The sequence below is a fragment of the Lepus europaeus genome, chromosome 11, assembly GCF_033115175.1.
Source record: "Lepus europaeus isolate LE1 chromosome 11, mLepTim1.pri, whole genome shotgun sequence".
In the NCBI taxonomy this organism is placed as follows: domain Eukaryota; kingdom Metazoa; phylum Chordata; class Mammalia; order Lagomorpha; family Leporidae; genus Lepus; species Lepus europaeus.
The window spans coordinates 21,652,510-21,679,091 of NC_084837.1; the positions used below are offsets into that span (position 1 = coordinate 21,652,510).

General features: G+C 48.5%; 1 protein-coding gene across 2 annotated transcripts in view; it reads right to left on the reverse strand.

Moving 5' to 3' along the window:
* Positions 1 to 26,164, reverse strand: part of SAMD4A (sterile alpha motif domain containing 4A) — a 227,777-nt gene extending 201,613 nt beyond the window's left edge. The window contains exon 1 of one of the 2 annotated variants that reach the window (XM_062205095.1): positions 25,921 to 26,164. In XM_062205095.1, coding sequence (XP_062061079.1) covers positions 25,921 to 26,116 — 196 coding nt within the window. In that variant the 5' untranslated portion in view covers positions 26,117 to 26,164. The remainder of the gene's footprint in view (positions 1 to 25,920) is intronic. The other variant, XM_062205097.1, reaches the window with a different exon arrangement.
* Between the last annotated feature and the right edge of the window lie 418 nt (positions 26,165 to 26,582).

Genomic DNA, 26,582 nt, shown 5'->3' on the forward strand with positions numbered 1-26,582 from the left:
GGTGGGCATCGGAAAATCAAGGGGGTAGGGCGGTGGCTGCCCTGTACATTGTAGGACTTCCAGCATCCTTGGGCCTGCCCACTAAATACCAGTAGCAAATCACCCTTGATGTTATGAATACGAATATACACCCATTAGGTGTCTAAAGTGCTCCCACTAGAGTCTAGGGCACACTTGCTGAGAACCATTGGAATAGAGCTAGAATCAGCCAATCTCAGAGGGGCACTGCTGACCTGGGCAGGACACTTAATCCTGTACTGCAGGATGGGGGAGGGGGATCCCGCTCTCCCTGTGCTGAAAACCAAAACAGCCCCTCATACATCTGCCTGGGTACCACCTTTGAGAGACACAGCCTGAGACCTTGGAAGGCTTGGATGGCTCACTATTGCAGCAGCAAGGCACACACGAGGCCTGTGATAAGGAACTCTGCTTTTGAAAATGTTTCAATTCCTCTCTGATCCATCTCTCAGACAATGTACGTTCAGAATCACACGATTATGAAATCAGAACAAGAAAGCCATGATAAAAGTGTCCTTGAACATTTACTAACAGTTGACCACTCTGCAAACCCTAAGGCAGCCTTGGGCTACTTGTGGAAGGAGCCAGCCGTGGGAAAGCTTTATTATCCGGGAATCTGGGGAATACAAGGCTCACAAGTTGACCGCATTTGGGTTTTCATGCCACTCACAGGAACGTCATGTCGCTCCTTAAAAGGACTGGGGCCAGCTGACAAGTGGCCCTGACCAGCTGGGAGGAGAGGAGGGGAGGAGGGGACTAACAACAGGCAGAGCAGAGCAGGGAGGCAGCCTAGCCAGAATCTTCCACCTTGGAACCCAAGCCCTTCCTGGACAGACATTGACTGTTAAGAGGCTTCTGTGTCCTTACCCTCTTTAATTCTTCTCGTTACACTTTTCACCGCCTACTCTGTCAGCCACATTACAAGTATGCAAATACTCGGTGAATAAATTCATCCAACAAATATTTATTGTAAGCATGCTGCTCTCCACAGACTGTTCCTGATGCTGGGGAAACAGTAGTCCACAGACCCACAACACTCCCCTTTCATGGGTCTCTCCTTCTAATAGGAGCCTCAGATAATGACCATGTGAGAAGTATGGCATGTCATACATGATGAACACCATGATAAAATAATTCAGGGTAAAGCGTTCAGAGAGAATGGCCAGGAAGCTTTTCTGACAATGAGACATATGAGTTGAGGCCAAAGGAGGTGGAGAAGTGAGCCACCTACATGTCCAGGGTAGGAGCAGTGCACCTGAGGGAACTCCTGCCTTACATGGAAATTACAGTCAAGCCGTCATGATGAACAAATCACATAAAACACAACAAAGCAATGGACTTAGCTTTCAAATTAGGAAATGGCTATGTCTTACATACAGCTGGATTCTCAACTTTTTTTTTTTCTATTTTTTTTGACAGGCAGAGTGGATAGTGAGAGAGAGAGACAGAGAGAAAGGTCTTCCTTTGCCGTTGGCTCAACTTCTTTTTTTTAAGATTCATTTATTTATTTATTTGAAAGGCAAAATTCCAGAAAAAGAGGGAGACACAGAGAGAGATCTTCCATTCTCTGGTTCACTCCCCGAATGGCCACAACCATAAGGGTTGGGACAGACTGAAGCCAGGAGCCAGGAGCTTCTTCCAGGTCTCCCATGTATGTGCACGAGCCCAAGCACTTGGGCCTTCTTCTGCAGTTTTCCCAGGTGCACTATCAGGGAGCTGGATTGAAGTGGAGCAGCTGGGACTCAAATCGGCACCCAAAAGGAATGCTGGTGTGCAGGTGGTGGCTTTACCTCTAGGCCACAATGCCAACTCCAGATTCTCAGCTTCTAATATGGTATGTGTCCTTTCTTACGAACAACATAGATCTCGGTAGGCCCAAAAGAGTGATTAATGAGTGAATTAAGGAATGGCAAAAGCCACCTTTTCCCTGATAGAAGGATAAATACAACAGCACTTCCAAAAGTTTGTGGAAAATGGAATTAAAAGATAAGTTTCCTTTGGTGCAAAAATGCTGAAATCCATGCTCAGTTTTTTCATGGTTTTCCATGAATTTTTGGAAGCCCCCTGTATGCCTCCCAGTGATAAGCAGAGAATCACTAGCTCAACTGATGCTGATACTGCTTGGCTTATGAAATCATTTTGCTTCCTAGTTGAGTCTTGTTACCTATATTGGTAACATAAATTTCATGCAGAATGGACCAAAAAAAAAATCAACTCAGAAAATCCAACCAAAGTATTCATATAACCTATGTTTATAAAATTGGGACACATTGAAGTGAAAACATGGGGCTTTTCCACTCCATGGGTACCTGTGAGTCATGGTTTGCAGCTCCATTTCCACCTCTGATAGAGGACAACATAGATTGTGTAGAAAACTCCACATGGGGTCAGCATTGTGGCATGGAGGGTAAAGCCACCACCCGTGACACTAGCATCCTACATGGTTGTGGTGCTGGTTCGTGTTCCAACTGCTCCACTTTCAATCCAGCTCCCTGCTAATGGCCTGAAAAAGCAGTGGAGGATGTACCAAGTGTTTGGGCCTCTGCTACCCACATGGGAGACCTGGAAGAAGCCCCTGGCTCATGGCTACAGCCTGGCTCAGCCCTGGCTGTTGCTGCGATCTGGGGAGTGAACCACAGGATAGAAGATCTCTCCCTCTCCCTATCTGTAACTCTGCCTTTCAAATAAATCAACTCTACACACAATCAGCCGCTCTAACACATATCCCACTTCTAAGTGTCATAAGTTGGTACACAATAGACAAAACTCCAAAATGAGACCTTCCCATGATGAAAGTACTAATTCAAGCTCTTAGATACACTGCTCAGAGAACACAAATACAGAAATGTTATCATTTTTAACATATAAGCTATATCTTTTTTAATAACTCAACTCTGAGATGATTAAATTAAATTTGAGGAGTGACCTTTCCCTTCCTTCTGGAAAATGAAATTATATCAGACAGGGGGAGAAAATAAACTTTGGAAAGAAACATCACTTAGTCTCAAAAATCCGTTTTATGGGGTGGGTCGGGTAGACATTTTACCTAGCAAGTTCGGATACCCACATCCTTTTTCTCAGTGCCTGGGTTCAAATTCCAGCTCTGCTCCTGATTCCAGCTTCCTGCTAATGTGCACCACGGGAAGCAGAGGTGAGGAATCAGGTAGACAGGTTCCTGGCACCACTGAAAGACCCAGTTTGAGTTCCTGACTCCCGGCTCCAGCCCCAACCACTGCCGGCGTATGAACCAGCAGATGGAAGCTCTCTAGCTGTCTGCCTGTATCTTTCTCTGTCTCTCAAATAAATAAACAAATAATTTAAGAAATCATTGTCCTATAAAAATTACATTAAAATTTAAAACTTCAGAACCAAATCACAGTACATAAAAATAGAGGAAAACCATAATATGACAGAAAGCTAATAATCCATAAGAAAGAACAAATGTTCTCATGGAAAAGGATAAAAACTAATTGGACTGTAAGTATATGATCCAGTGTCATCAAGGAAATGGCACCCAAAAATAATAAGAATCCATCAAATCAACAATGGTCTCATTTGTTTTTAATGATATCCAGCGTAGCAAAGAGGCTACAAGAGGCAGCATATTAAATGCTTATAGGAACATTCACTGGTCCAATCTTTCGGAAAGATGATAGGGTTAACATGTACTATATGCGAAGTTTTCAAGATGTGTGATGCGGAAATTACACGTACAGGCATACAGTCTGAGGCAATAATCACAGCTTAAAGGACGTTTATCACAACACTATAAAAAACTGTAAATACCCTGTCAACATGTAAGGATTTAATTTAATAAATTAACACACAGCCATATCATGGGATGCTACATGGCCCTTTAAAAAGCTGTTTATGATTCATAAAGTATCAATGATATATTAAGTTTAGAAAGTTTATATATATGTATATATATATATATATATATATGTATATCTATTCACCAAACAGCACATACGCACATACAAAGGGTATTCCAAAGTTTGTGGAAAATGCCTACTATGAGGTAACTTCGCATGGATTTCATAAAAATTTTGCATCAAAATAAATTACTCTTAATTCCATTATTCCACAAACTATTTTTTAAGATTTATTTATTTGAAAGTCAGAGTTACACAGAGAGAGAAGGAGAGGCGCAGAGAGAGAGAAAGGGGTCTTCCGTCTGCTATTTCACTCCCCAACTGGATGATCTGAAGCCAGGAGCCAGGAGCTTCTTCCAGGTCTCCCATGCGAGTACAGGGGCCCAAGCATTTGGACCATCTTCTACTGCTTTCCCAGGCCATAGCAGAGAGCTGGATTGGAAATGGAGCAGCCGGGACTCGAACTGGTGCCCATGTGCGATACCGGCACCACAGGCGGCAGCTTTACCTGCTATGCCACAGCACCGGCCCCTCCAAACTTTTTGAAGTAACCTGTATGCCACTGTACAACATATTGATACAGTCCTAATTTTGTGTATTTTTGTAAAGATATTATTCTTGTATTTATAGCAGGAAGAAAACTTTAAATGTATTCAACAAAATTAAAAATATGATTACAGATGATAATGACATGATTTTTTTCTTTAAAAAAATCTTCCTATGATAGAAATGTAATTATCCTTATAAGAATATTGTCTTAACTCTTCTAATTTGCTGGGACATGATTTGCAAAATTTGATAAAAGTTTTCAGACACAGGAGAAAGTAGCCTTAATAAAAGATATTTCTTGGACATGTCTTCGGTGTCAAATTCCATTTCATCCATTTAGTGCTTCTAATCCTTTATGTTATAATCTTATCTGGTATAAACTTAGATCAGAACATTTATTTTAATCAGAAAACATGTTAATTGTGTTGCTAAGCAATTAGGTAAAGGGTAGTGACTGAAAGATCTTTTACTGCAAGTAATTAAATCACATTTAAAGTTGAATAATAATCCAGACATAATTACTGAGTCCATTCCATTGAAGAAATTTTACTTTGAGTACCTACTATGTGTGAAGCTCTGTGCTGATAAATTAATTTGACACAGCCTTTGTCAATGCTTTAGACCTAAGATCAAAGAAAATTCAAGTCCAAAAGCTTCCTCCGAGCAGTTGCCCCTAAACGTTAAGCCCAGGAGACAATAGCTCTTTTGATAAGAATTCCTCTGCTACATGGAGAAGGCCCTGCTTGTGTCACTCCTCAGCTGTTCCACTTCACCTGTGGAGCTCTCCACTGCCGCACACCCACGACACTCCACGGTGAACACAGATCCCACTGAAATGCGATTGGCCAAAACCGAAGTCAGTGCAGCACATGGCCACAATGCCCATGTGAAATAATGCAATGCTTAATTTGAATCAAATTTCAGTGAAAGCAGGCCAACTGAAGCCACCTGTTACAAGGACAGAACACCCTTTTAGCAACTCGACAACAAAATACTATAAATATTCATTCCTTCGGAAATTGCTCAAAGGTCATTTTTAATGGGAACGCTATCAATGGGACAGCTGGTAAAGACGCTACCCCAGCATTCAGGAGGGCACTGGAAATTGAGAACTTTGTAATGTACTATTCCTATGTTGGGGAGGGGGTGGAATTAATGGAAAATTTGACAAGATGTATAATTCCTAACAGCATTGCATTTGATCATTTCCCTGTGAAAACCAAAGTCATTTAGATTCTATAAAATACTATTTGCCTGAATGGTGCGCACGCCTTTTCAAAAGGTTCACCGAATAATACAGGTGTCACAAATAACCTCTTTAACCTCCTGTAACAACAGCCTAGACTTTCAACAGCTGTCAAAATAGATTCCAGTATCCATTCTACTCAAATGTGTTAGCAGAAGATCTTAAAACTGTCAAGGAGTGTCAGGATGTGAGGAACTTGGGATAAAATGCAACCGAGCTGGCTCCACTGACATCAGAGAAATGGCAAAAGCTCAGATCAGCTCAAAGGAAAAAGATGAACCAAAGGCAGACGGACAAGTAGAAGATCACATCCAACCACGGGCAGAGTCCCAGCTCCAGGCTCAGAAACAATGGGCGTTTTCTCGTAGGAGACGCCAGAGCACAGCCCTGCCAAAGCTCATCATTCATTCCACAGGCCGGATAAACCCTTCCTGTGTGCCGTCCACTCTGCTCAGACTGGGGGCGCTGCTGGTGTGGGATGGGACTGCCAAAATAAAAGTGCAATGGTGCCTCCAGTGTAACCTGCACGGCAGACCCACGTCAATCATATTTTGTTTTAGTGGATGTAGTGTAACTGTGCCCCTTATTCCTGGTACATCCGGGAAGTAACTGGGGGTCCTGCCATTTCTGCAGCCACCTGACACAAAGGGGATCGCATACAGGCCCCCTCCTCCGGGAGCCAACGTTTCAGGGCAAAGGTAACTGAGAGGTTAAAAAAAAAATTAACTTTGTCATAAAAAATATTTTAAATGACACAAATATCCAATTAACAGCATCATTCACTTTTTTTGAGTGATTCATTCTCTTTCACCTTCCACCTAGGGTCACCGATTGTCACCTGATGTGTAACCATTTGTGAGCAGGTTGCAGACATCAAGTCCCTTAACATCTAATGACCTCAGCATGTAACTCTTAAGCAGGACATTTCTGACATGACCAAAGGACCATTATGACATAAGGACGTGTACCACTGATACAATATTCGCCCCAATAACGTGAGGATACTTCAAAAAATGTGTGGATAAAAAGAATCAAATGAGAAGCTTATTAGGGTGCACACTTTTGTCTGAAGTCCACGCAGTTTTGTCATTGCATGCATTTTCCAGAGCTTTTTGCAGATCCTTCTGCATGGATCGCAAAAATGTTCTGCACTAAAATGAATTTCTCTCTTAATTCCATTGCCCACAAACTTCCTGAAGTACCCTCATGTAGCCCACACCCACACTTCACCACCTGTCCCCACAGTGGCCCTTCTGGGGACCCGTGGGGCACTCCATTGTCCTATCGCTGAGGGTCCCTCTGAGCCAGTGCTCAGCGAGCAGGATCATTTCCATCCAGTGCGCTAAGCACCAAGCTGGTGACGTGCAGAGGCACGTAGGCTCGGGGATGACATGATTCCTAGGCTCTGTCCTCAAAAACACATCCACTCTACTCCAGGATGAGGAGCCGACCATCGCCACTCACCATTTCACCTCCTGTGGAGTTCAACCAAACACCCAAGCATCTCTCATTTTATTTTATTTTATTTTTATTTTTGACAGGCAGAGTGGACAGTGAGAGAGACAGACAGAGAGAAAGGTCTTCCTTTGCTGTTGGTTCACCCTCCAATGGCCGCCGCGGTAGGCACGCTGCGGCCGGTGCACCGCGCTGATCCGATGGCAGGAGCCAGGTGCTTCTCCTGGTCTCCCATGGGGTGCAGGGCGCAAGGACTTGGGCCATCCTCCATTGCACTCCCTGGCCACAGCAGAGAGCTGGCCTGGAAGAGGGGCAACCGGGACAGGATCGGTGCCCCAACCGGGACTAGAACCCCGTGTGCCGGCGCCGCAAGGCGGAGGATTAGCCTAGTGAGCGACGGCGCCGGCCTCTCATTTTATTTATTTATTTATTTTTAAGATTTATTTGAAAGTCAGAGTCACAGAGAGGCAGAGGCAGAGGCAAAGAGAGAGAGAGAGAGAGGTCTTCTATCCAATGGTTCACTCTCCAAATGGCCAAGAACCAGGAGCTTCCTCCAGGTCTCCCATGTGAGTGCAGGGGCCCAGGGACTTGGGCCATCATCAACTGCTTTCCCAGGCACATTAGCAAGGAGCAGGATGGGAAGTGGACCAGGTCTTGATCCAGCTCCCACATAGGGTGCTGGCACTGCAGGCAGTGGCTTTACCCGCTTGGGTCCCTGCACCCACTGGGAGACCAGGAGGAAATCCTGGCTTCTGGCTTCAGACTAGCCCACCTTCAGCTGTGGCAGCCATTTGAGGAGAGAACCAGTGGATTGAAGATCTCTCTCTCTCTCTCTCTCTCTCTCTCTGCCTTTCCCTCTCTGCAACTCTGCCTTTCCAATAAACAAATCTTTTTAAAAAGTAAGAAGAAGAAGGTAGAGGAGTCTTTTTCAAAACACCAGCAGTGGTAACTCTTGCCTAAGTTATTCCTATCTAAAATACTGCAGGTCTAGTGGTTAGGATGCCTGGGTCCCCTATCAGAATGCCCGGGTTCAATGTCCAGCTTCAGCTTTTGACTGCAGCTTCCTGCCAGTGCAGACCCGGAGCAGCTGATGGCTCAAATGGTTGGGTCCCTGCCACCCACATGGGAAACCTGGACAGTGTTGCCAGCTCCTAGCTTCAGTCTCAGCCCAGTCTTAGCCCAACCCCTGCCACTGGAGGGCATTTGGGGCTGAACCAACAGATGGGAGTACTCTCTCTCTCCCTATCTCCCAAATCAGAAAAGAAAATGCTGCAAACTAAACATCTGTGCACCACAACTATTTCTCTATAACCCACCAGCAGCTCACCACCGGTCACACATGCAGCTCAAGTTTGACCTTATTGCTCAGGACGTCAGTATTTTAACTGTGCTGATGCCATCTGTAAATACCACAAAAATCTGGAAAATGCACTAGCCCAGCTCATTCTGCCCCCTCCTCCACACACGCACAGTAAAAATTGGGAGGTTTTGTTAAAACAATAAAAAAGAGCGACGACAAGAAATCTTTCTCTTTTTCCAGCTACAACTGTTGATTGAAACATAAAGACACAGATAATGCCAAAATATTAAAAGCAAAGTGTAACTACTGCTCAGCTGAGCTGTTCAAAAATACTCAAAGGTTCTGCACTGAATGGTTTTAAGCTGCCTAATGACTTTAATCAAATGTTACCTGTTGAAGAATAAAAAAATTTAAAATTTTATCAGAAATTTTTGAAGAGAACAGATGAACAATTTGTGTGGAGAATGCCAGTGTCACTCACAGAGGAATGTTTATGACAAGGGTACAGTAGTTACAACACAAAATCTAACATAACTTTCCCCCAGGAGATACCCTTCCTACTTGAAGAGAAGTCACTCAATGATCTAATCAGTTATAAGAGTGAACTTGGACCCAAACTGAACTTGGACAAGCTGCAGCTGGGCCAGCCTGTGGGGACTCCAACCATCCAGCTTCCAGTCTCAAAGGAATCGGCAGAGCTGGCCTTCGTCCAGGCCCAGAGGTGGTCCGTGTCCATCTAGACAACCAAGTGTTTGCTTCAGCTCTTGCTAATGAAAAGAAAGCTGAGAAAAAGAAACCCTGGTTACCTTTTCCTGAACCTTTCAAACACCCACATTCCTGCATTCTTTGCCCCATTGTTGTAAGTGGTCCTTTGAGAGTAACAAGGTAAAACTCGCCTACAGAGTCCTGGTCATAGCCCTGTGGTTTCTACAGCGGTAACACAGTCGAGGGCATCCTTTTCATAAGGCAACACACCGGTAAGTGATGCTGCCAAGACCCCAACCCAGGTCTTTAGGAAAGAGCCGAAGAGTAACGGCACTGCCTGTCGTTCTCACCTTCAGCACTTCTCTGGTCACAGCGTGAGAAGTCTCTGCTTTTCCTGCTTTATTACTGAATCTTTACGCATGTAGGGGCAGGTGTTTGGTGCAGTGGTTAAGCCAACACCTTGGACAACACATCCCATACAGAGTGGCTGGGTTTGACTCCCAGCTCTGCTTATGAAGCAGCTTCCTGCTAACATACACCCTTGGAGGCAGCAAGTGATAGGTGAAGCACTTGGGTCCCTGCCACTCACGTAGGAGACTGGGATTCAGTTCTGCATTCATGGCTTTGGCCTGACCCATCCCTGTCTGTCGTAGGCATTTTTAGGAGTGAAACAGCAGATGGAAAATATCTCTCTCTCTCTCTCTCTCTCTCTCTCTCTGCCTTTCAAATAAATATAAATAGGTGAATAAATTTTAAAAATCTTTGTCCACTTGATTTTTCTCACAACATGGATGGTAAACCCCTGATGGACTAGGGCTGTGAGTTAAATTCTTTGTATTCACTCATTTTTCTTTCATTTGCAAGCCAGGCACAGGGTGAGGGGCTGGAGCATAAAGGGGACCAAGACACAGTCTAGCGAGCAATGTCAATGCTGCATGACCAGTGCCAGTTCAGGTTCCGGCTGCTCCACTTCCGATCCAGCTCTCTGCTATGGCCTGGGAAAGCAGTGGAAGATGGCCCAGGTCCTTGGGCCTCTGTACCCACATGGGAGACCCAGAATAAGCCTCTGGCTCCTGGCTTCAGATCAGCACAGCTCTGGCCACCGCACCCATTTGAGGAGTAAACCAGTGGATGGAAGAGCTTGCTCTCTCTCTCTCTCTCTCTCCTCCCTCTTCTTACTCTCCCCCTTCCTTGTCTCTCTGCCTTTCAAACAAATAAATTTTTTTTTAATTTTTAAGCTTTTAGTGGAAAAAAGGAGATAGCATATCCTGCTCCATCGGATTAAAACACGATGGAGAAAAAGCTACCAAAACAGACACACTGACAAGACTTCTCCTGAGACTAAATATATAACATGTTAGAGCGAATAATTAAGATTACTACTAACAATCCTGAACCGGTTTTTCTTTTAAACGCCTAAGAAGGGGAAAAGACCCTTGGCACGGTGGTAAGCATTCAGCGTGGGCTTAGAAACAGGTAGGTGGTCTGAGACACATTTCCAACTACCGACCACCATAAGCTTATCATTCCTCATCTGTGAAATGGAAATCAGGTCTACTTTGTGGGATTTGTATAACTTAAACACCACTTAAGCACCTCCTATGTGCTAGACTTTGGGTGATAAGCACACTATCTAGTTATTGCAATACACTGCATTTAATGATCACAAACAATAGTTCCTGGAGATAGTATTCAGTGTATATGTACCTAGTTGCATGGGGCCTAGCAAACAGAAAGTACAAAGAAGGAAATGGGGGGTTGGCACTGTGGCACAGTTGGCTAAGCCTCCGCCTGCGGTGCTGGCATCCCATATGGGAGCTGGTTTGAGTCCCGGGTGCTCCACTTCCAATCCATCTCTCTGCTAATGGCCTGGAAAGCAGTGGAAGATAGCCCAATGCTTGGGCCCCTGAACCTGGGCTCAGAAGAAGCTCCTGGCTCCTAGCTTTGGATTGGCCCAGTTCTAGCCATTGTGGCCATTTAGGGAATAAACCAGCAGATGGAAGACCTCTCTCACTGTCTCTCCCTTTGCTGTCAGTAACTCTGCCTCTCAAATAAATAAATAAATCTTAAAAAAAAAAAAAAGAGGAAGTGGTAGAGGGAAGGGAATTCTCATCACCAAAGAATATCCTATGGTCATTTTCAGAACTACTTGAAGAGACCAAAAAAGATTTGGAGATTCAGACTGTAATTATGAGTGAACTGTGCTAATAAGTGATTGACATACTTGGCACTTACCATGACTCGTGGTGACCCAAAGGAAACAAGACTCACTTCAGTTCATTCCAGCTTTTTTTTTTTTTTTCATTCCAGCTTTTCTTAAACATCAATGCAGTGACCCAACCTCCCCTTACTGCCTACAGCAAGAAAATAACCGAAACTTTCTCTGTAGGTGGATTTCATAACAAAAAAAGTCACAAATCTGCAGCCCAAGTAGGTAAAAAATACAGAAAAGGAAACTCTGGAAAAAATTTGAAGATGCTTTTCCAGATCCCCCTTATTCATGCAACCACTCACTCACTCACTCACCCACTTACCCATCTACTGGCTCACGCTGCCCCCCTCCCTCCTCTGCTCCTGATAGGCCTGTTCTCCCCCTTCTACTCCTGATCCACAAAAGAATCTTAAGGTCAGGAGGGACTTGGTCACCCGTGATGTCATAGCTTCTTTGCTAAACAAACAGATGGAAGTCCCTATCATGGAGAGGCACCTGCAGGGGTTCTTAGGTCCCTGGCAGTTGCCAGCTCATATCCTAGGTTTGCTGGGAAGAAATCAATGAGATAATGTATACAAAGTTAGGTGCCTGGAATACAGTGGGTATTCAGTATATAAGGGAACTTCACAAAGTTCACGCAGAGAGTGATATGTGGCATCAAGGGTTAAACTGTTGCCTGAAATGCCTGCATCCCATGATCAGAGTGCCTGGGATGCAGTCCTGCCTCCATTTCTTTTTTTTGTTTGTTTGTTTTAAAGATTTATTTATTTATTTGAAAGGCAGAGTTACCTAGACACAGAGTCAGAGAGAGAGAGAGAGAGAAAGAGAGAGGTCTTCTATCCACTGGTTCACTCCCCAAATTGCTACAACAGCCAGAGCTGAGCCGATCTGAAGCCAGGAGCTTCTTCCAGGTCTCCCATGTGGGTACAAGGGCCCAAGGATCTGAGCCATCTTCCACTGCTTTCCCAGGCCATAGCAGAGAGCTGGATCAGAAGTGGAGCAGCCAGGACTCAAACCAGCACCCATATGGTATGCTGGCTCTGAAGGTGGCGGCTTTACCTGCTACGCCACAGTGCCAGCCCCATGCCTCCACTTCTGATCCAGTTTCCTGCTAATGTACGTGGGAGACAGAAGACGATGACCCAAGAACTTGGGCTCCTGCCATCCATGTGGGAGACTCTGATGGAGCTCCTGGCCCAGCTCAGCTCTGGCTTTTGCAGGCACTTGGGGAGTAAGACAACAAATGGAACATCTCTCTCTCTCTCTCTCTCTCTCTCTCTCTGTCCCTCTCTCTGTATCACTCTGCCTTTCAAATAAAGAAACAAACTCTTTTTAAAAATTGATGAAAATGGAACTAAGAAATGTTTATTTTGGTGCAAATTTGTCGAAACCCATACATAGTTTCTCTTTGATATGCATTTTCCATGAACTTTTTTGAAGATCCCTAGTACAGAAGCCAAGGTTATTTAAAAGTATTTTATTATTATTATTTAATTTGTTTTCTGTGGCAGAGAGGCCGAGACAGAGCTCCCATTCGCTGGCTCACTCACCAGATGTGTAGAATGCCCTCCCCACCCTGGGTGCTGAAGTCCAGCCCCAGATCATCCACCCAATTACTTGAGGCAACACCTGCTGCCTCCAGGGTCTGTCTTCACAGGAAGCTGGGGTCAGGAGTACAGTCACATATTGAACCCAGGTACTCCAAAGTGGGATGTGGCCATCCTAAGTAGCATCTTCAGTGCTAGGCTCAAGACCCTCCCCAGAAGTAACTTTCTGTGCATGGCCCAGTGCTGAAGGCTCATCCAGTTCTGATGGAACCCAGGGCCGTGCTTCCTCCCTAGCTGCTCACCTTGTTTGGACAGCTCTAATCTTTACCAACATTTTTTTTTCCTTTGAGTTACATGAACTGCAGCTTCTACTCACTGGCCTCTACATAGACACAGAATTTAACCCCTCACTTTCAAGCCAAACTTCCAAAAACCAGGGATGGTTCTCTGCTCTTCACAGTCCACTCTGGTCTCCAGGTGTCCCTACCACTCTCCGTCCTATGGCTACATCCTCACACCAAGTGTGCACCCCAGGCCCCAGAGACAATCTGGCCAGGAAGACAGTCTTGTTCTGAATACATTCATTCTATCAAAGGGCTTGGTGGCTTTGGAGGCAACCACACTGTGATGTTACTCATACCAAGCTTTGGGGCTCCTAAGTCCTCTTCATGCATGCTATTGCTGACCCGTGTCACCCTAACTCAGATTTTAGGGATCCTTCACCATAGGCACCATGCTTGGGGGCCTTCCACATCACCGTATATCCAAGTATTTTGGATCATGATTTTGTCATCGAGCCCTCAGTTATTTCTCTAGGTTCATCCACAGATCTGACAAATAAGAGGCTTCTTCCAAAAGTTAGTGGAAAACTCAAGCATGAAACAAATGTTCCAAAAATTTACTTGAATTACTCCTAAATAAATTCAACTTCTGTATCCATCTTCCACAGACTCTGAAGTGCTTTCCACACCACCTCAACCTAGGTTTTGCCTCAGTCCTTGCGCAGTCACCTGCTTCAGGTAGGTTCAGCCTGACAGCACCCTGCCTCAGCTGTACCACTTCTCTGACACCATAGCCTGAGACACCTGCAGACAGGGCTCACTGGCACCTGCGCAGAGCTGCAAGGACTCAGAAACCCTTGGCCAAGGGAAGACAGGAAGCAGTGGATACAGACTCCCTCTGTGTCCCTTAGCATGGCTAAGGCATGTTCATGTGGCGCCGCAGGTGGCCAATCACAGGTGCTGTTACCCCCCTCCCGGGCCCCTGCCCTTATGCTGGGGATCAGTGCCCAAAAGCAGCCACCTGCACCGCTGGTCCCTACCTCGGGCTCTGCTTTCTCTGAGATCCCAGGCTAAGTCACACTGGGCCAACCCCATTAACAATCTGGAACACGTCGGGTCCAAGGCTCAGCTCCAGAGACCACTCTCGAGGCTGATGGCCCTGGAGTCAGGCCTGCGTGTCGGGAAAGCCATGCCCAAGCCACACGACCAGACTCGCACCCACCCCCTGCTCTGTTTGATTCACCAGGAAACAGGGGCTTTGTCAAAGCCTCTGTTGGAACGTAAGAGAGGGGACGCCCACCAGGATTCCTGTGATCTGGCCAGAACACAGCTGGCTCAGTCAACACCATCCCCCTTCCTCTCCCACTCCCCCATCAAAGCGGAAATGACATCCGTCCTCCATGGCCCGCTCCTCCCATTCTTGGGAAGCCCTACTGGCATGTGTTTCCTTATCCAAATGCCCACACATTACATTTTTCAGTTCTTAAAATTCATTTTTCATTTTGTTTGAAAGGCAGAGAAACAGAGACAAAGACAGAGAAGGTTTCCATCTGTGGTTCACTTCCCAAATGCTGACAAACAGCCAGGTCGTGGCCAGGCTGAAGCCAGAAGCCTGGAACTCCATTTGGGTCTCCCAGATGAGTAACAGGGACCTAACCACTTGAGTCTTCATCTGCTGCCTTCCCACTGTGTGCATTAGCAGGAAGCTGGATCAGAAGCAGAGCCAGGACTCGGACCAGGCACTCCAACATGGGACGCAGGTCTCAACAAGCAACAAGCACTGTCTTAACCACTGTGCCAAACGCCTGCCTTCAAATCATGTTTTTTTTTTTTTTTTAATTTGACAGGTAGAGTTATAGACAGAGAGAGAGAGAGACAGAGAGAAAGGTCCTCCTTCCGTTGGTTCACTCCCCAAATGGCCGCCATGATTGGCGCTGCGCCGATCCGAAGCCAGGAGCCAGGTGCTTCTTCCTGGTCTCCCATGTGAGTGCAGGGGTCCAAACACTTGGGCCATCCTCCACTGCCTTCCCAGGCCACAGCAGAGAGGTGGCCTGGAAGAGGAGCAACTGGGACTAGAACCCGGCACCCATATGGAATGCCAGCGCTGCAGGCGGAGGATTAACCAAGTGAGCCAAGGCGCCGGTCCTCAAATCATGTTTTAAATCCTCTTTGGGAATCTTCCCCAGGACCCATACTCACTTCCAGAGTCCTACAATATATAGAACTTACTTTCTCCCTCCCTTTCTCTGTCTCTAATGGAAACAACATCACATCTCCTGAGCCTTCTGGGGTATCCCCTATTTCTTTATGACTCCTCAAAAATTCACAAGTGCTTCAGCATTGCTGTGTCAGTCACACATGTTACCAGTGTTGGAATCAGAAGTGCGGTGCACACACACAGACAGAAATGTATACAAAGTCAGTGCACGCACACGTGTGCACACACACACACGTGCACACTCTCAGATTCCACTGACAGCTCCGGCTAAGCCACCGCAGAAATTCCCATGACTGCTTTCCGGGAGTACACTAAGGAAGGAGGAAGAGCTCTCTCCCATCCGGTCTCTGGAATTAACATTCCTGCTCTTTCCAGCTCAACTTTACAGTCCACAGCCTCAGCAAAAATAACCGAATCTTTCCTGGAGCCTCATTTTCCATGGGACACTGACCAGAAGAATGCCGGGAAATTCTGGCAGGGGCACATCCTGGGGGAGACGCCACGGCAGCGCAGCTCGGCCTGCCTCCGCCCCACACTCCGTCCCTGCTGCGACAGAGAGCTCCAAGAACCTGGCAGTGGATGCTTGCAGACAGTGGCAGTCGAGTTGCTCGAATGAGTGACCGAGCGTCAAAACACAAATAAACCACCTGCCAAGTTCAGTGTTTAACCTGTGTAAGTAAAGCTTGAAAAGATTTCGGAGTCAATGAGCCCAGCGTATGAAGCACACGGGCATCCCCGGGACTCTCTTTGAGGAAAACAGTCCATCACTGTCCAAAGCAAACCCTGAAAGTACTGTGCAGTCAGGAGCACAGTACCACCTGGGAGCGACCACAATGTATGTCAGAAGCGCCATGCCCTGAACCTCTCCATGCACCCACTTCCAAAGATGTGCTGGCCCAGAGCTGAGACAGACTTGCTTTGCTCTGCATGGGAAGCCACCCTGAAACTGTGTAAGGGGTCCCAGAAAAAGGCCTTTCTCCAAGCAGCAAGTTCCAGTGTGTCAAAGGCAGGGGATCTCCATCCTAGCACCTGAGCTATCTGTGCTGCCTTAACATCTAGCCCCAAACGAGGGCTCTGCCAGGCTAGTGCCATTTGATGGAGCCTGAGTTGGCAGGACAGCCCTGAACTGAGAAGATTCCAACTCTACCCCCAGCTTTCCTGGCCACAGATCTGTCACCGTCTCATCTCAGAGCCTGGGGACACCACGGCACATGGCCTCAGGCGGAGCTCCTGGGTCAGTCAAGGACTGGGGCTTGGGGAAGCACCCACTTCCCACCAGCTTTCACTGAGTCCTCATTTGTGAACAAAGGTCTCCTGGTACACACCCTTGAAGCCCGAAAGCCACTGCCCCAAACTGCCTTGTCTAATAACCTCCATTCCTTGTACTGCAGGCACGACACACAGGCCTGCAGCACACACAGTCCCCGGAGCTCAGCACAAGTGCGGGAGGCCAGGCCCCGCCACAGGCTCCCTCAGTCACAGTGTTCAGGAGCAACGTCCCCCAGGGATGTGCATACACATTAAATTCTGAGAAAAGCTAGACTTTTCCTAGAGGTGTTTTTTTTATTATTATTATTGTTTAATACTTAGTGCTAATCACAGTATCCTACTGGGAGGAGCCAAGAGAACTCACCAAGTCTTATAATTTTATGGACACTTAAGATGGTTGAAAATATTCGGTGACCACATATTTGATTTTCCTACCTTTAAATACATGAGAAATTGGGGGCTGGTGTTGAGGCATAGCAGGTAAAGCTGCTGCCTGCAATGCTGACATCCCATGTGGACACCAGGTCGTGTCCCAGCTGCTCTACTTCCAATCCAGCACTCTGCTAATGGCCTGGGAAAAGCAGCAGAAGGTGACCCAAGTACTTGGGCTCCTGCCATCCACCCAAGTGGGAGACCTGGATGGAATTCCTGACTCCTGGCTTTGGCCTGGCCCAACTTTGGCTACTGCAACCATCTGGGGAGTGAACCAGCAGATGGAAGTGAGCTCTCACGCATTCTCTCTCTCTTTCTCTCTCTCTGACTCTGACTTTCAAATAAATAAATAAATAAATACATTAGAAAACACGAGGGGCCAGCATAGCAGGTATAGGCACCACCTGCAGTGCCGGCATCGCACATGGGAGCTGGTTCGTGTCCTATCTGCTCCACTTCCGATCTAGCTTTCTGCTATGGCAGAGAATGGGAAAGCAGTAGAAGATGGTTCAAGTGCTTGGGCCCCTGCACCCGTGTGGGAGAACCGGAAGAAGCTCCTGGCTCCTGGTTTTGGATTGGCCCAACTCTGGCCATTACGGCCATCTGGGGAGTGAACCAGCGGATGGAAGACCTCTCTCTCTCTCTCTCTCTCTCTCTCTCTCTGCCTTTCAAATAAATAAATAAATCTTTTTTAAAAAACATGAGCATTTGGCCTGCCCCACAGGTGCCCCCTCCTCCATCCACCAAGACATCATTTCTGGTGGGCAGCTGGCCTCATGCTCCTCTCTCTAACCTGTTCGGACCCATCCCTCCGAGGCCCAGCACGCCTGCCCCGTAGCCAGCACATGCAGAGTTCCCCTCTGTGGTTTCCTTCGCGAAGCCAGCAGTAGCAGCACTAACACGGCAAGAGTCGCATGAGCCTCAAGGCACATGTTTCAAAGGCCACAATCCTTTCTGCCATTCAGCTCCTTAGACTGCCCCACTGCCCTGCTCTCTCCCCTTTGCTCAGCTCAGTGTGGTTCTCTAATCAGAACACAGCATCTAGCAACTATTACTCGTGCATCAGCTTTACCCCCGCAGCTGGACTGTAAGCACCCGGACAGGAATCATGACCCCAGCTTCACCTTGGGCAGAGCACCCAGCTCTCTGTTGAGGAACCAGGTGCCATAGTTTCTTGCTGGATACTCATAGATAGGCACCATTATAATAGTATTATCTGGCTGGTGCCGTGGCTCAATAGGCTAATCCTCCGCCTGTGGTGCTGGCACACCGGGTTCTAGTCCCAGTCGGGGCGCCAGATTCTGTCCCGGTTGCCCCTCTTCCAGTCCAGCTCTCTGCTGTGGCCCGAGAGTGCAGTGGAGGATGGCCCAAGTGCTTGGGCCCTGCACCCGCATGGGAAACCAGGAGAAGCACCTAGGCTCCTTGGCTTTGGATCAGCGCAGTGATCCGCGTTGGGTGAACCAACGAAAAAGGAAGACCTTTCTCTCTGTCTCTCTCTCACTGTCCACTCTGCCTGTCATAAAAAAAAAAAAAAATATTATCTACTGTGTAAAAGAAATCGCTAAATGATTTTATTTTTTCCCCTAGAAAACTAAGACCAGAAAACTGTATTAAAACCTTGATACACAAAATGGGATGGGAGGGGACCCTCAACCCAGCTTCTGAGTGCCAAGGAATCCCATGCCCGATATATAAGCAGAGCATTTGGCCTAGGGTTCCAGATGCCAGCTGGGATGTTCCATAACTAAATGACTGGCTTCCAGTCCCAGCCCTGCTCCCAATTCCAACATCCTGCTAATTTGGACCCTGGAAGGCAGCAGGTGATGGCTCAAGTACTTGGGTCCCTGCCACCCATGTGAGAGACCCAGATTGAATTCCTGGCTCCCAGCTTCTGCCTGACCCAGACCAGGCTACTTCCTCTGAGCTGCAACAGGCTCTTGGCCTCAGCTTGAGGGCAAAGCCCGAACCCTGAGCAGCTCACCAGCTGCCACAGACATAACAAACAGCTCAGGAGACATCTGACCCCGTTGCTTCATCTATGAGGGCTGGATGAGGTTGGAGAGGCCTTGGAAGCAATGAGCAGGAGGGATGGAAGGAAGGAAGAGGCTAAAGACTCAGAGCAGGTTGATGGTTTATCCCGGTTCTATGCACACAGCCCCTTTCCTGGCCGGTGAGCTACATAAGGCACTTCACCCATGGGCAGAGGTCCCCACTCTTCTCCCCCTACCACAGGGAGGCGCTGTGCTCCCGCTGCTCTGCCGGAGCCAATCCTCTTGTGAATTACCCTTCTGCAGGAAGCACTGCGAAGCTTTCAGCCACTTCCCAGCCCTTCCCACCCTGGTTCCCCTCTCGCTGGTGTATTTAAAACATACACAAAGCAATCTGACTGCTGTGAAGTTTGCCAGCCATCTGCGGGCCGGGATGGGGCCAGATCAGAACATGGACTCACTCGCTGAAGCTCTGAGCAACCACACTAAACAACTACATCCAGGTGCTCATGGCACAGTCTGACCGTGCCTGACCTGCCACAACTCACACTCGCAACAGCCCCATCATCGCAGAATGAGCCCAAGAGACCCACAGCACCCTCAGTGACATACAGCAAATGTCACTCAACTAAGTCATTGGGCCCATTCATCACTGGAAGGGAAAAATGTTGACAAGCAAGTTGGGTACACTGGGTTAGAGCTGCATTTTTTTTTTTTTTTGACAGGCAGAGTGGACAGTGAGAGAGAGAGAGAGACAGAGAGAAAGGTCTTCCTTTTGCCGTTGGTTCACCCTCCAATGGCTGCCGCGGTTGGCACGCTGCGGCCGGCGCACCGCGCTGATCCGATGGCAGGAGCCAGGTGCTTCTCCTGGTCTCCCATGGGGTGCAGGGCCCAAGCACTTGAGCCATCCTCCACTGCACTCCCTGGCCACAGCAGAGAGCTGGCCTGGAAGAGGGGCATCCGGGACAGGATCGGTGCCCCGACCGGGACTAGAACCTGGTGTGCCGGCGCCGCAAGGCGGAGGATTAGCCTAGTGAGCCGCGGCGCCGGCCAAGAGCTGCATTTTTTTAAGGATACAACACGACAGATAGTAGATCAACGTGGCAGAACCAGAGTAGGAAGGGCACAGTGGGCTCAGATTCTTCTGGGGTTCCAAGTCATCCCCAGTCTCCTTTGGATCCCATTAAGTGAAAAGACATCTGATCACTTAGAAAGATCTCACTTATAGCAATTTCATACCTGAGGAATAGGAGAGACCTTCAGGGCAAGCACTGTGGCGCAGCAAGTAAAGCTGCCGCCGGTGGCACCAGCATCTCATATGGGCACCAGTTCAAGTCCCGGCTGCTCCACTTCTGATCCAGCTCCCCGCTAACGTGCCTGGGAAAGCGGCAGAGGATGGTCCAAGTGCTTGGGCCCCTGCACCCACATGGGGTGACCTGGAAGAAGCTCCTGGCTCTTAGCTTTGGACTGGCCCAGCTCTGACTGTTGTGACCATTTGGGGAGTGAACCAGCAGATGGAAGATCTCTCTGTCTCTCTCCTTCTCTCTCTCTCTCTCTGTAACTCTGCCTTTCAAATAAATAAAAATAAGTAAATCTTAAATAAAAAAAATAAAAAAGAAGAAGGCTTCAATGGATCATTAAAATGTTAACATCTATAGAGTAATATGGTTTTATTATCACCATTTTACAGATAGGAAAACAGAGGCTTAGCAATTAGTTGACTATCCCAGTCTAATTTCAAAATCTCTACCCTAACAATCCTCTATAATGTATGCTGTCCCACAGATATAAACAAATGGCCACCTGGGCATTCCTCTTCCTACCAATCCTTCCTTCTCAGAACATAAACAATGACAGCAACCCAGCTGCCCTAGGATGGTGATGCCACCTAGTGGCCAACCTGGAAACCATCTAAACCAAATTGCTCCATTTCTCCCATTGCCGTCTCTCAGGACCACGGCACATACCAGATAAACTCTCTCCTGAAAGTGTACAAATGTATACACACACCATACCACACACCCCATACTATCCACGCATCAGACATACACACAACACATTACCCCATATTACCCAAACACACACACACACACACACACAAACCCTTTTCAATTTGCAGCTCCTTTGCTCTTCCCTCCACACCCTCAATACGCCCCTGCCTAGATGTCTACTTGTTTCTACCTCTATCTCTGCAGGATGAGCTCTAAACCCCTTAGCTGGCAAAATCCTGCACCCATCGCTTCTGTTTCTACTTCCCGCTCCTCAGAGCTCGGCATGTGACAGCCTTCCAGCCACTCTGAACTCATCATTTCCTGCACACAACCAGCCCCTTTCACAAAGCAATGTGCTTTCTCTTTTTCACCAACACTATTCCTTCTGTTCTGACAATGCCTCTGACCCGCGCTCAACAATCCTTTTTACATATCGAACCAACTCCCAGTCACCCTTCAAGACTGAATGCCAAGCTCTCTCCTCAGTGAAGTCTCCCCCAGCTCCGCCAGGCAGTCCACCGCTGGGTCCACGATGTCCCTGGGCCCTTCCCCTCACACTTCCTAGTCCCATGTCCAGGCACCACCAGCTGTGACACTCTGTTGGTCACTGGCCCACCACGGAGAGCACCTGTCACGCACCAGGTATGGGTTACTATCCACATCATCAGGAAAACCTGATGCCACCCCTGAAATGTAGAAACCCCAAATCCTGGAAATGGCGGGACCGACACGTTCACCCTCTAAAGACAACACATGCCCACCATTATTTTCGCCTCAAGCACCAGTGTTTCAGATAATCCTTTCTCTTGAATTGAAGTGAGCAACAATCTTTTTTGCCATTTATTTACTACAAACATACGCAATTTTCTCGCAAAATATGCGCTATCCGGCAAGTTAAAAGGCTTTGTGGATTAACTTGTGAAATTCCATTTGTTGCACTGTTTCTACTGAGAATTATATTTCAAGTCCAAATAACCCAAGTCACAAATAACTGACTCCACACAACCTAGCTTTCTTGAAGGGGAGCTGCAGATAAAACCAGGGGATTCATTCTTGGCATTTGCAGGTATCAAATGACCCACAAAGTGAGACTGCCCCGAAGTCTCTGGATTAACCGAGGCTGGGAGCTCAGGGGTCCTTATCTATGCTGGAAAAGGTGCTGGAACTGAGCTCCCACTTAGAAAGGTGACCACAGTCAATGCCCCCCGACATGAAAAAGAAAAGTGAAAAACAAAACAAAACACAAGAAATAAATCCATAGGAACTGACAGATACAACCATTTTCTCTGGATCTCAGGTGACCATCAAAGGATGAACCACGAATCCTTGGATTCTCCATAGATTTTAGGGAACAAAAAGTCAGTATCAAAACGTAGGCCACAGATCTCAAACAAGCCATGTTTAAGAATACAGTAAATCTATTCAAAGTCTACCCTGCAGCAGGCAGAGCCAAGTTCACACTATCATTAATTAAATCTCTTTATTATACCAAAATCAAGCCCCAGAGGTGAATCTGGTTCATGTTCACCAAGTTTTGACATCTCTAGACACTAGAAGAGATGTGTGTGTGTGCACGCACACACTTCGTTGATGATTACAAAATAAACTAAATGATACAAGATGACTTTGGTACAGGAAGTCTCAGCCATCCAATGAATGAGTCATTCCGCACAGCCTGGTTTTCTGAATTGGTAAGAGCTTTACACACCAAAACAGCTTTGGAGGTTAATTATCTTGGGTGTAAATATTTTCAAAGTTTATTGTAACATTTCCCTGCCTTCTTAAAGACTGTGTCCAAAAATGTATCCTTTTCATGTTTCCATGTTATTACTGGTAAGTAGTAATTACTGGTTCTGTTACCACACAGTGATGTCCACAGGGTCAACCAAGGTTCCTACCCATGTTCCCCAGCCTCCGGTGCTTCTGCCCCTAGTTTTTGTGTCTGAAGTTATAGCTTTCCTGTGTCTGTCCTCGTTTGTGGGCTATCAGGAGTCCTGCTTCACTGCTGGTTACAGCAGCCTAAATGTGCTACCGCTAACACACTGTAGATTTTTTTTAATTAAAAATAAATTTAAGGGACTGGCATTTGGTGTAGCAGTGAAGCTAGAGGCCCATATCCCATAAAGCAGTGCCTGGGTTCCAGTCCCAGCTCCACTCTTACTCGCAGCTTCCTGCTACTGTGCATCCCGGGAGGCAGAAGGTGATGGTTCAAATACTTGGGGCCCTGCCACCCACGTGGGAGACTCTGAGTTTCCAGCTACTGGCTTTGGCCCAGGCCTTGTCCAGCCCTGGTTGCTGCAGACATTTGTGGAGTGAACCACTAGTGGACGGGAGATCTGTCTCTGTCTCTGTGTCTGTCTCTCTCCCCACTCCGCTCCATCTTTCCCTCCCTCTCAAGCAAACAATTTTTTAAGTCAGACTCGTGTCTAAAGTCAGAGTCTGAGAGAGGGCCTGAAGTATTCTCCAGGACTTCGGTGCCATCCCTTCTGGCTGCCAAGTGGACATTTCTCCACCCCCCTTCCTGGTTCTTGGCTGATTCCTGACTCGGACAAGGAAGTCCACACTACAGACTCAGCTACGTGAAGACAAATCATGATGCTTTTGATTATCCTCATACTTTAAAAGTAAACCCAACCACCACAGGCCCTCCCTGATGAATTTCTGTCTGAGCCACAGCAAACAAGTACAAAGGTTTCCACGCAGGTTGAAAGATCAATCCAGGACCAGACCGTGCCAGCATCCCATGTAGATGCCAGCTTAGGTCTCTTCTGATCCAGCTCCCTGCTAGCACGCCTGAAAATACGGCAGAAGTTGGCCCAAGTGCGTGGGCCCTTGCACCCCTGTGGGAGACCTGAATGGAGTTCCTAGCTCCTGGCTTCACCACGAACCAGCTCTGGCCACTAGGGCCATTTGGAGAGTGAGCCAGTGGATGGAAGAACTCTCTTTTTGAGTAACCCTGCCTTCCAAGTAAATAAATTAACCTTAAGAAAAAAAAAAAAAAACAATCGAGAACATGATCCCTATCTTACGCAATGGTTCTACATGCTATACATGTGCATGACGTAGCAGCTTGGATAAGTAGTGTCATATGCAAAAAAAATACAGAAAACATTTTTTTGCGAGAGAAACTTACCCAATGACTTAAAAGTAATTCACAGAAATCCAATTCGGGTTACTAGATGACGAGATTTTTAAACGAGACCACTTCTTTCAGCACCATACATCCACTGGCGTTACTCCCTAAGCTGACAGCTGCTGTCTGGGGAAAGGCCCTCGCCCTTCCTCGAGGCTCAAAACTGTTGCTGCAACACGGGAATAACCGTCACGTGTGCCAACAGCCCCTAAAGCAGCAAGGCCACGCACACACGGTGAAGAACTGGACAGAAATCCTCCGCACTCTATAACACGCAAAAGTTTATGTAATCCTGTTTGCCAAGCCTGCCAAAGCAACACCAGGCAGGTGACCGGGCTAGCGGCGGACACCAAGGAGGAGGCAGCAGGTCAGCACTGACTGTAGTTTGCTCCCACCCCCTCAGGAGGAGGCCAGTCCTTCAGCTATTTATAAACGTGGAGCTCAACCAAAGGGGGCCCTGCCACGGCCACCCCGGGGTGGCAGCTGGGGGCCCCCAGGCTGGGGCTGAATGGGCTCTCCCTCTGGGTGGCCATCCGTACTTGGCAGTGCGCGGGGCCTTGGGTGCAGTCCTGTCTGGTCAGGAAAAGGCCTGTGAGAATTTCCAGCAGGCACTTCCACCCTGGGATTCTATATATGGAAGCATCCCATTCTAGGGTTTTCAGCATCACACCACGAGCAGCGCCATGCCGGAGAGGGGGAGGGGAGGGGAGGAGGAGGCCGGCTCTCCGCCTGCGCCCGCCCACCAGGCGCTCTCCCTTTAGTGTCCCGCGGGCCCTGCCGCCCAGGACCAGACCGTATCATCAAATGGCAGCCCAGCGCTCCAGTGAGCCCGCGAGGCTCTCAGCCCTAACACGGAACAGCTGGAAGAGGACCCTGCATTCTACTCCCTGCACAGACACTGGGGGCTGCCTGCGCCCACCACCAGGGCAGCCCTCGCCCCCTCCCCCAGGACAGAGTTTCAGTCTGTCACCAGCCGTGCAAGCAAAACGTCAAGCTGTGTACACTTTCCACACTAGTTGGGGTGTCAGCAAATGCCAGCAGGGTAGCAGGAGGTAATTCTGCTCCGGAAAGTTTCCGAACCAGACCTAAGGAGGAACCCGACCCCTGCCTGCTCTCTCCACAAGCCTCCCCGACCCCCCCTCCCACAAGCTCCGCGTGGGGCCCGCCAGGACCGGCAGGTGTAACCGCAGCGCAGCCCGCTGCAGGTGCCGTCCTAGCCGTGCGTAGTGTCCCCTCCACAGATCCTGAAGCCGAAGCTCTCAACAAGAATGTCCACGGCGGGGTGTTTTTTGGGGAGGGGGGGACCCGCATAATAACACTGGATTGTCCTCCCTTCTCCAAGCTCGGCTCTCAGAGGGCAGCCCCCGGCTGGCTTTTTTCACGTGTTGCTGAAATCCAGCGAGCCACGCTGCCCAAAAGAAGAGGGGGAAAAAAAAAAGCCCAGAAAATCCAGACTCTACGTGACCTGACTTACTTATTTCTCAGGAAGCTGCATGAGAGAAAAATCAATCATTCATGCTACCGTGGCGACCACACGGAAGGGACCCAGGAGTGCCCGACGCGGCCACAGGAGGGGGCAGGTGCCGGGGGCTCGCGGCGGGGGGAGGGGGGAGGGTCTCCGCGCGGGCAGCGGCCCGGGAGCGGGGAGGGGAGGGGAGGGGCGGGGGGCGGCGGGCGGGACAGCGGCGGCCGCGCACTTACCCGGGCTGTTGGCTTCGCCCTCGAGGACGTGCAGCTCGGCGCAGTCGGCCAGCGAGTGCTCCAGGCAGAGCTGGAGGAAGCGGGCCTGGGTCTGGCTCACGCGCTTGAGCAGCGACAGCAGCGCAACAGTCTGCTCGCACTCGTTCCAGCCCTTAAACCAGCCCGCCAGCACCCCGACCTGGTCGCGAAACATCATGGTTCGGGGGCCGCGCTCGCTCGGCAGAGCCCCCCTGGCGCCCCCGTGCGCGCGGCGCGGCCCGGCCCGGCCCGAAGTTTGGCGGCGCCGCAGCCGCGCGGCCGCGGGAGACGCGTGCCCGTTCCAAGGTGGCTCGGGCGCCGCACGCTGCAGGTACTGCCTCCGCGCCGCCCCTCTCCGCCGCTCTCGGCTGCGTTCCGGTGGGGCTGGCTGGCTGCCCCGGAGACGGCGACGGACGGTGGCGCGGAAATGTTTCTTTTTTTATATATATTTTTTAAAAAATGATGTTCTTGCTTTTTAAAAAAAAATCTGTCTCAAGGCACACAACTGAATGAAGAATGCTCTTTCCCCCTTCTCGCGGCTTCGCGGTGGTGGTTTCCGGCGTCCCGGGGTCTCCTCCCCCGCTGGGCGGCAGCGCGGACCCTTCACGCCCGCATTCCCGAGCGGCGATCACCACTGGAAGGAG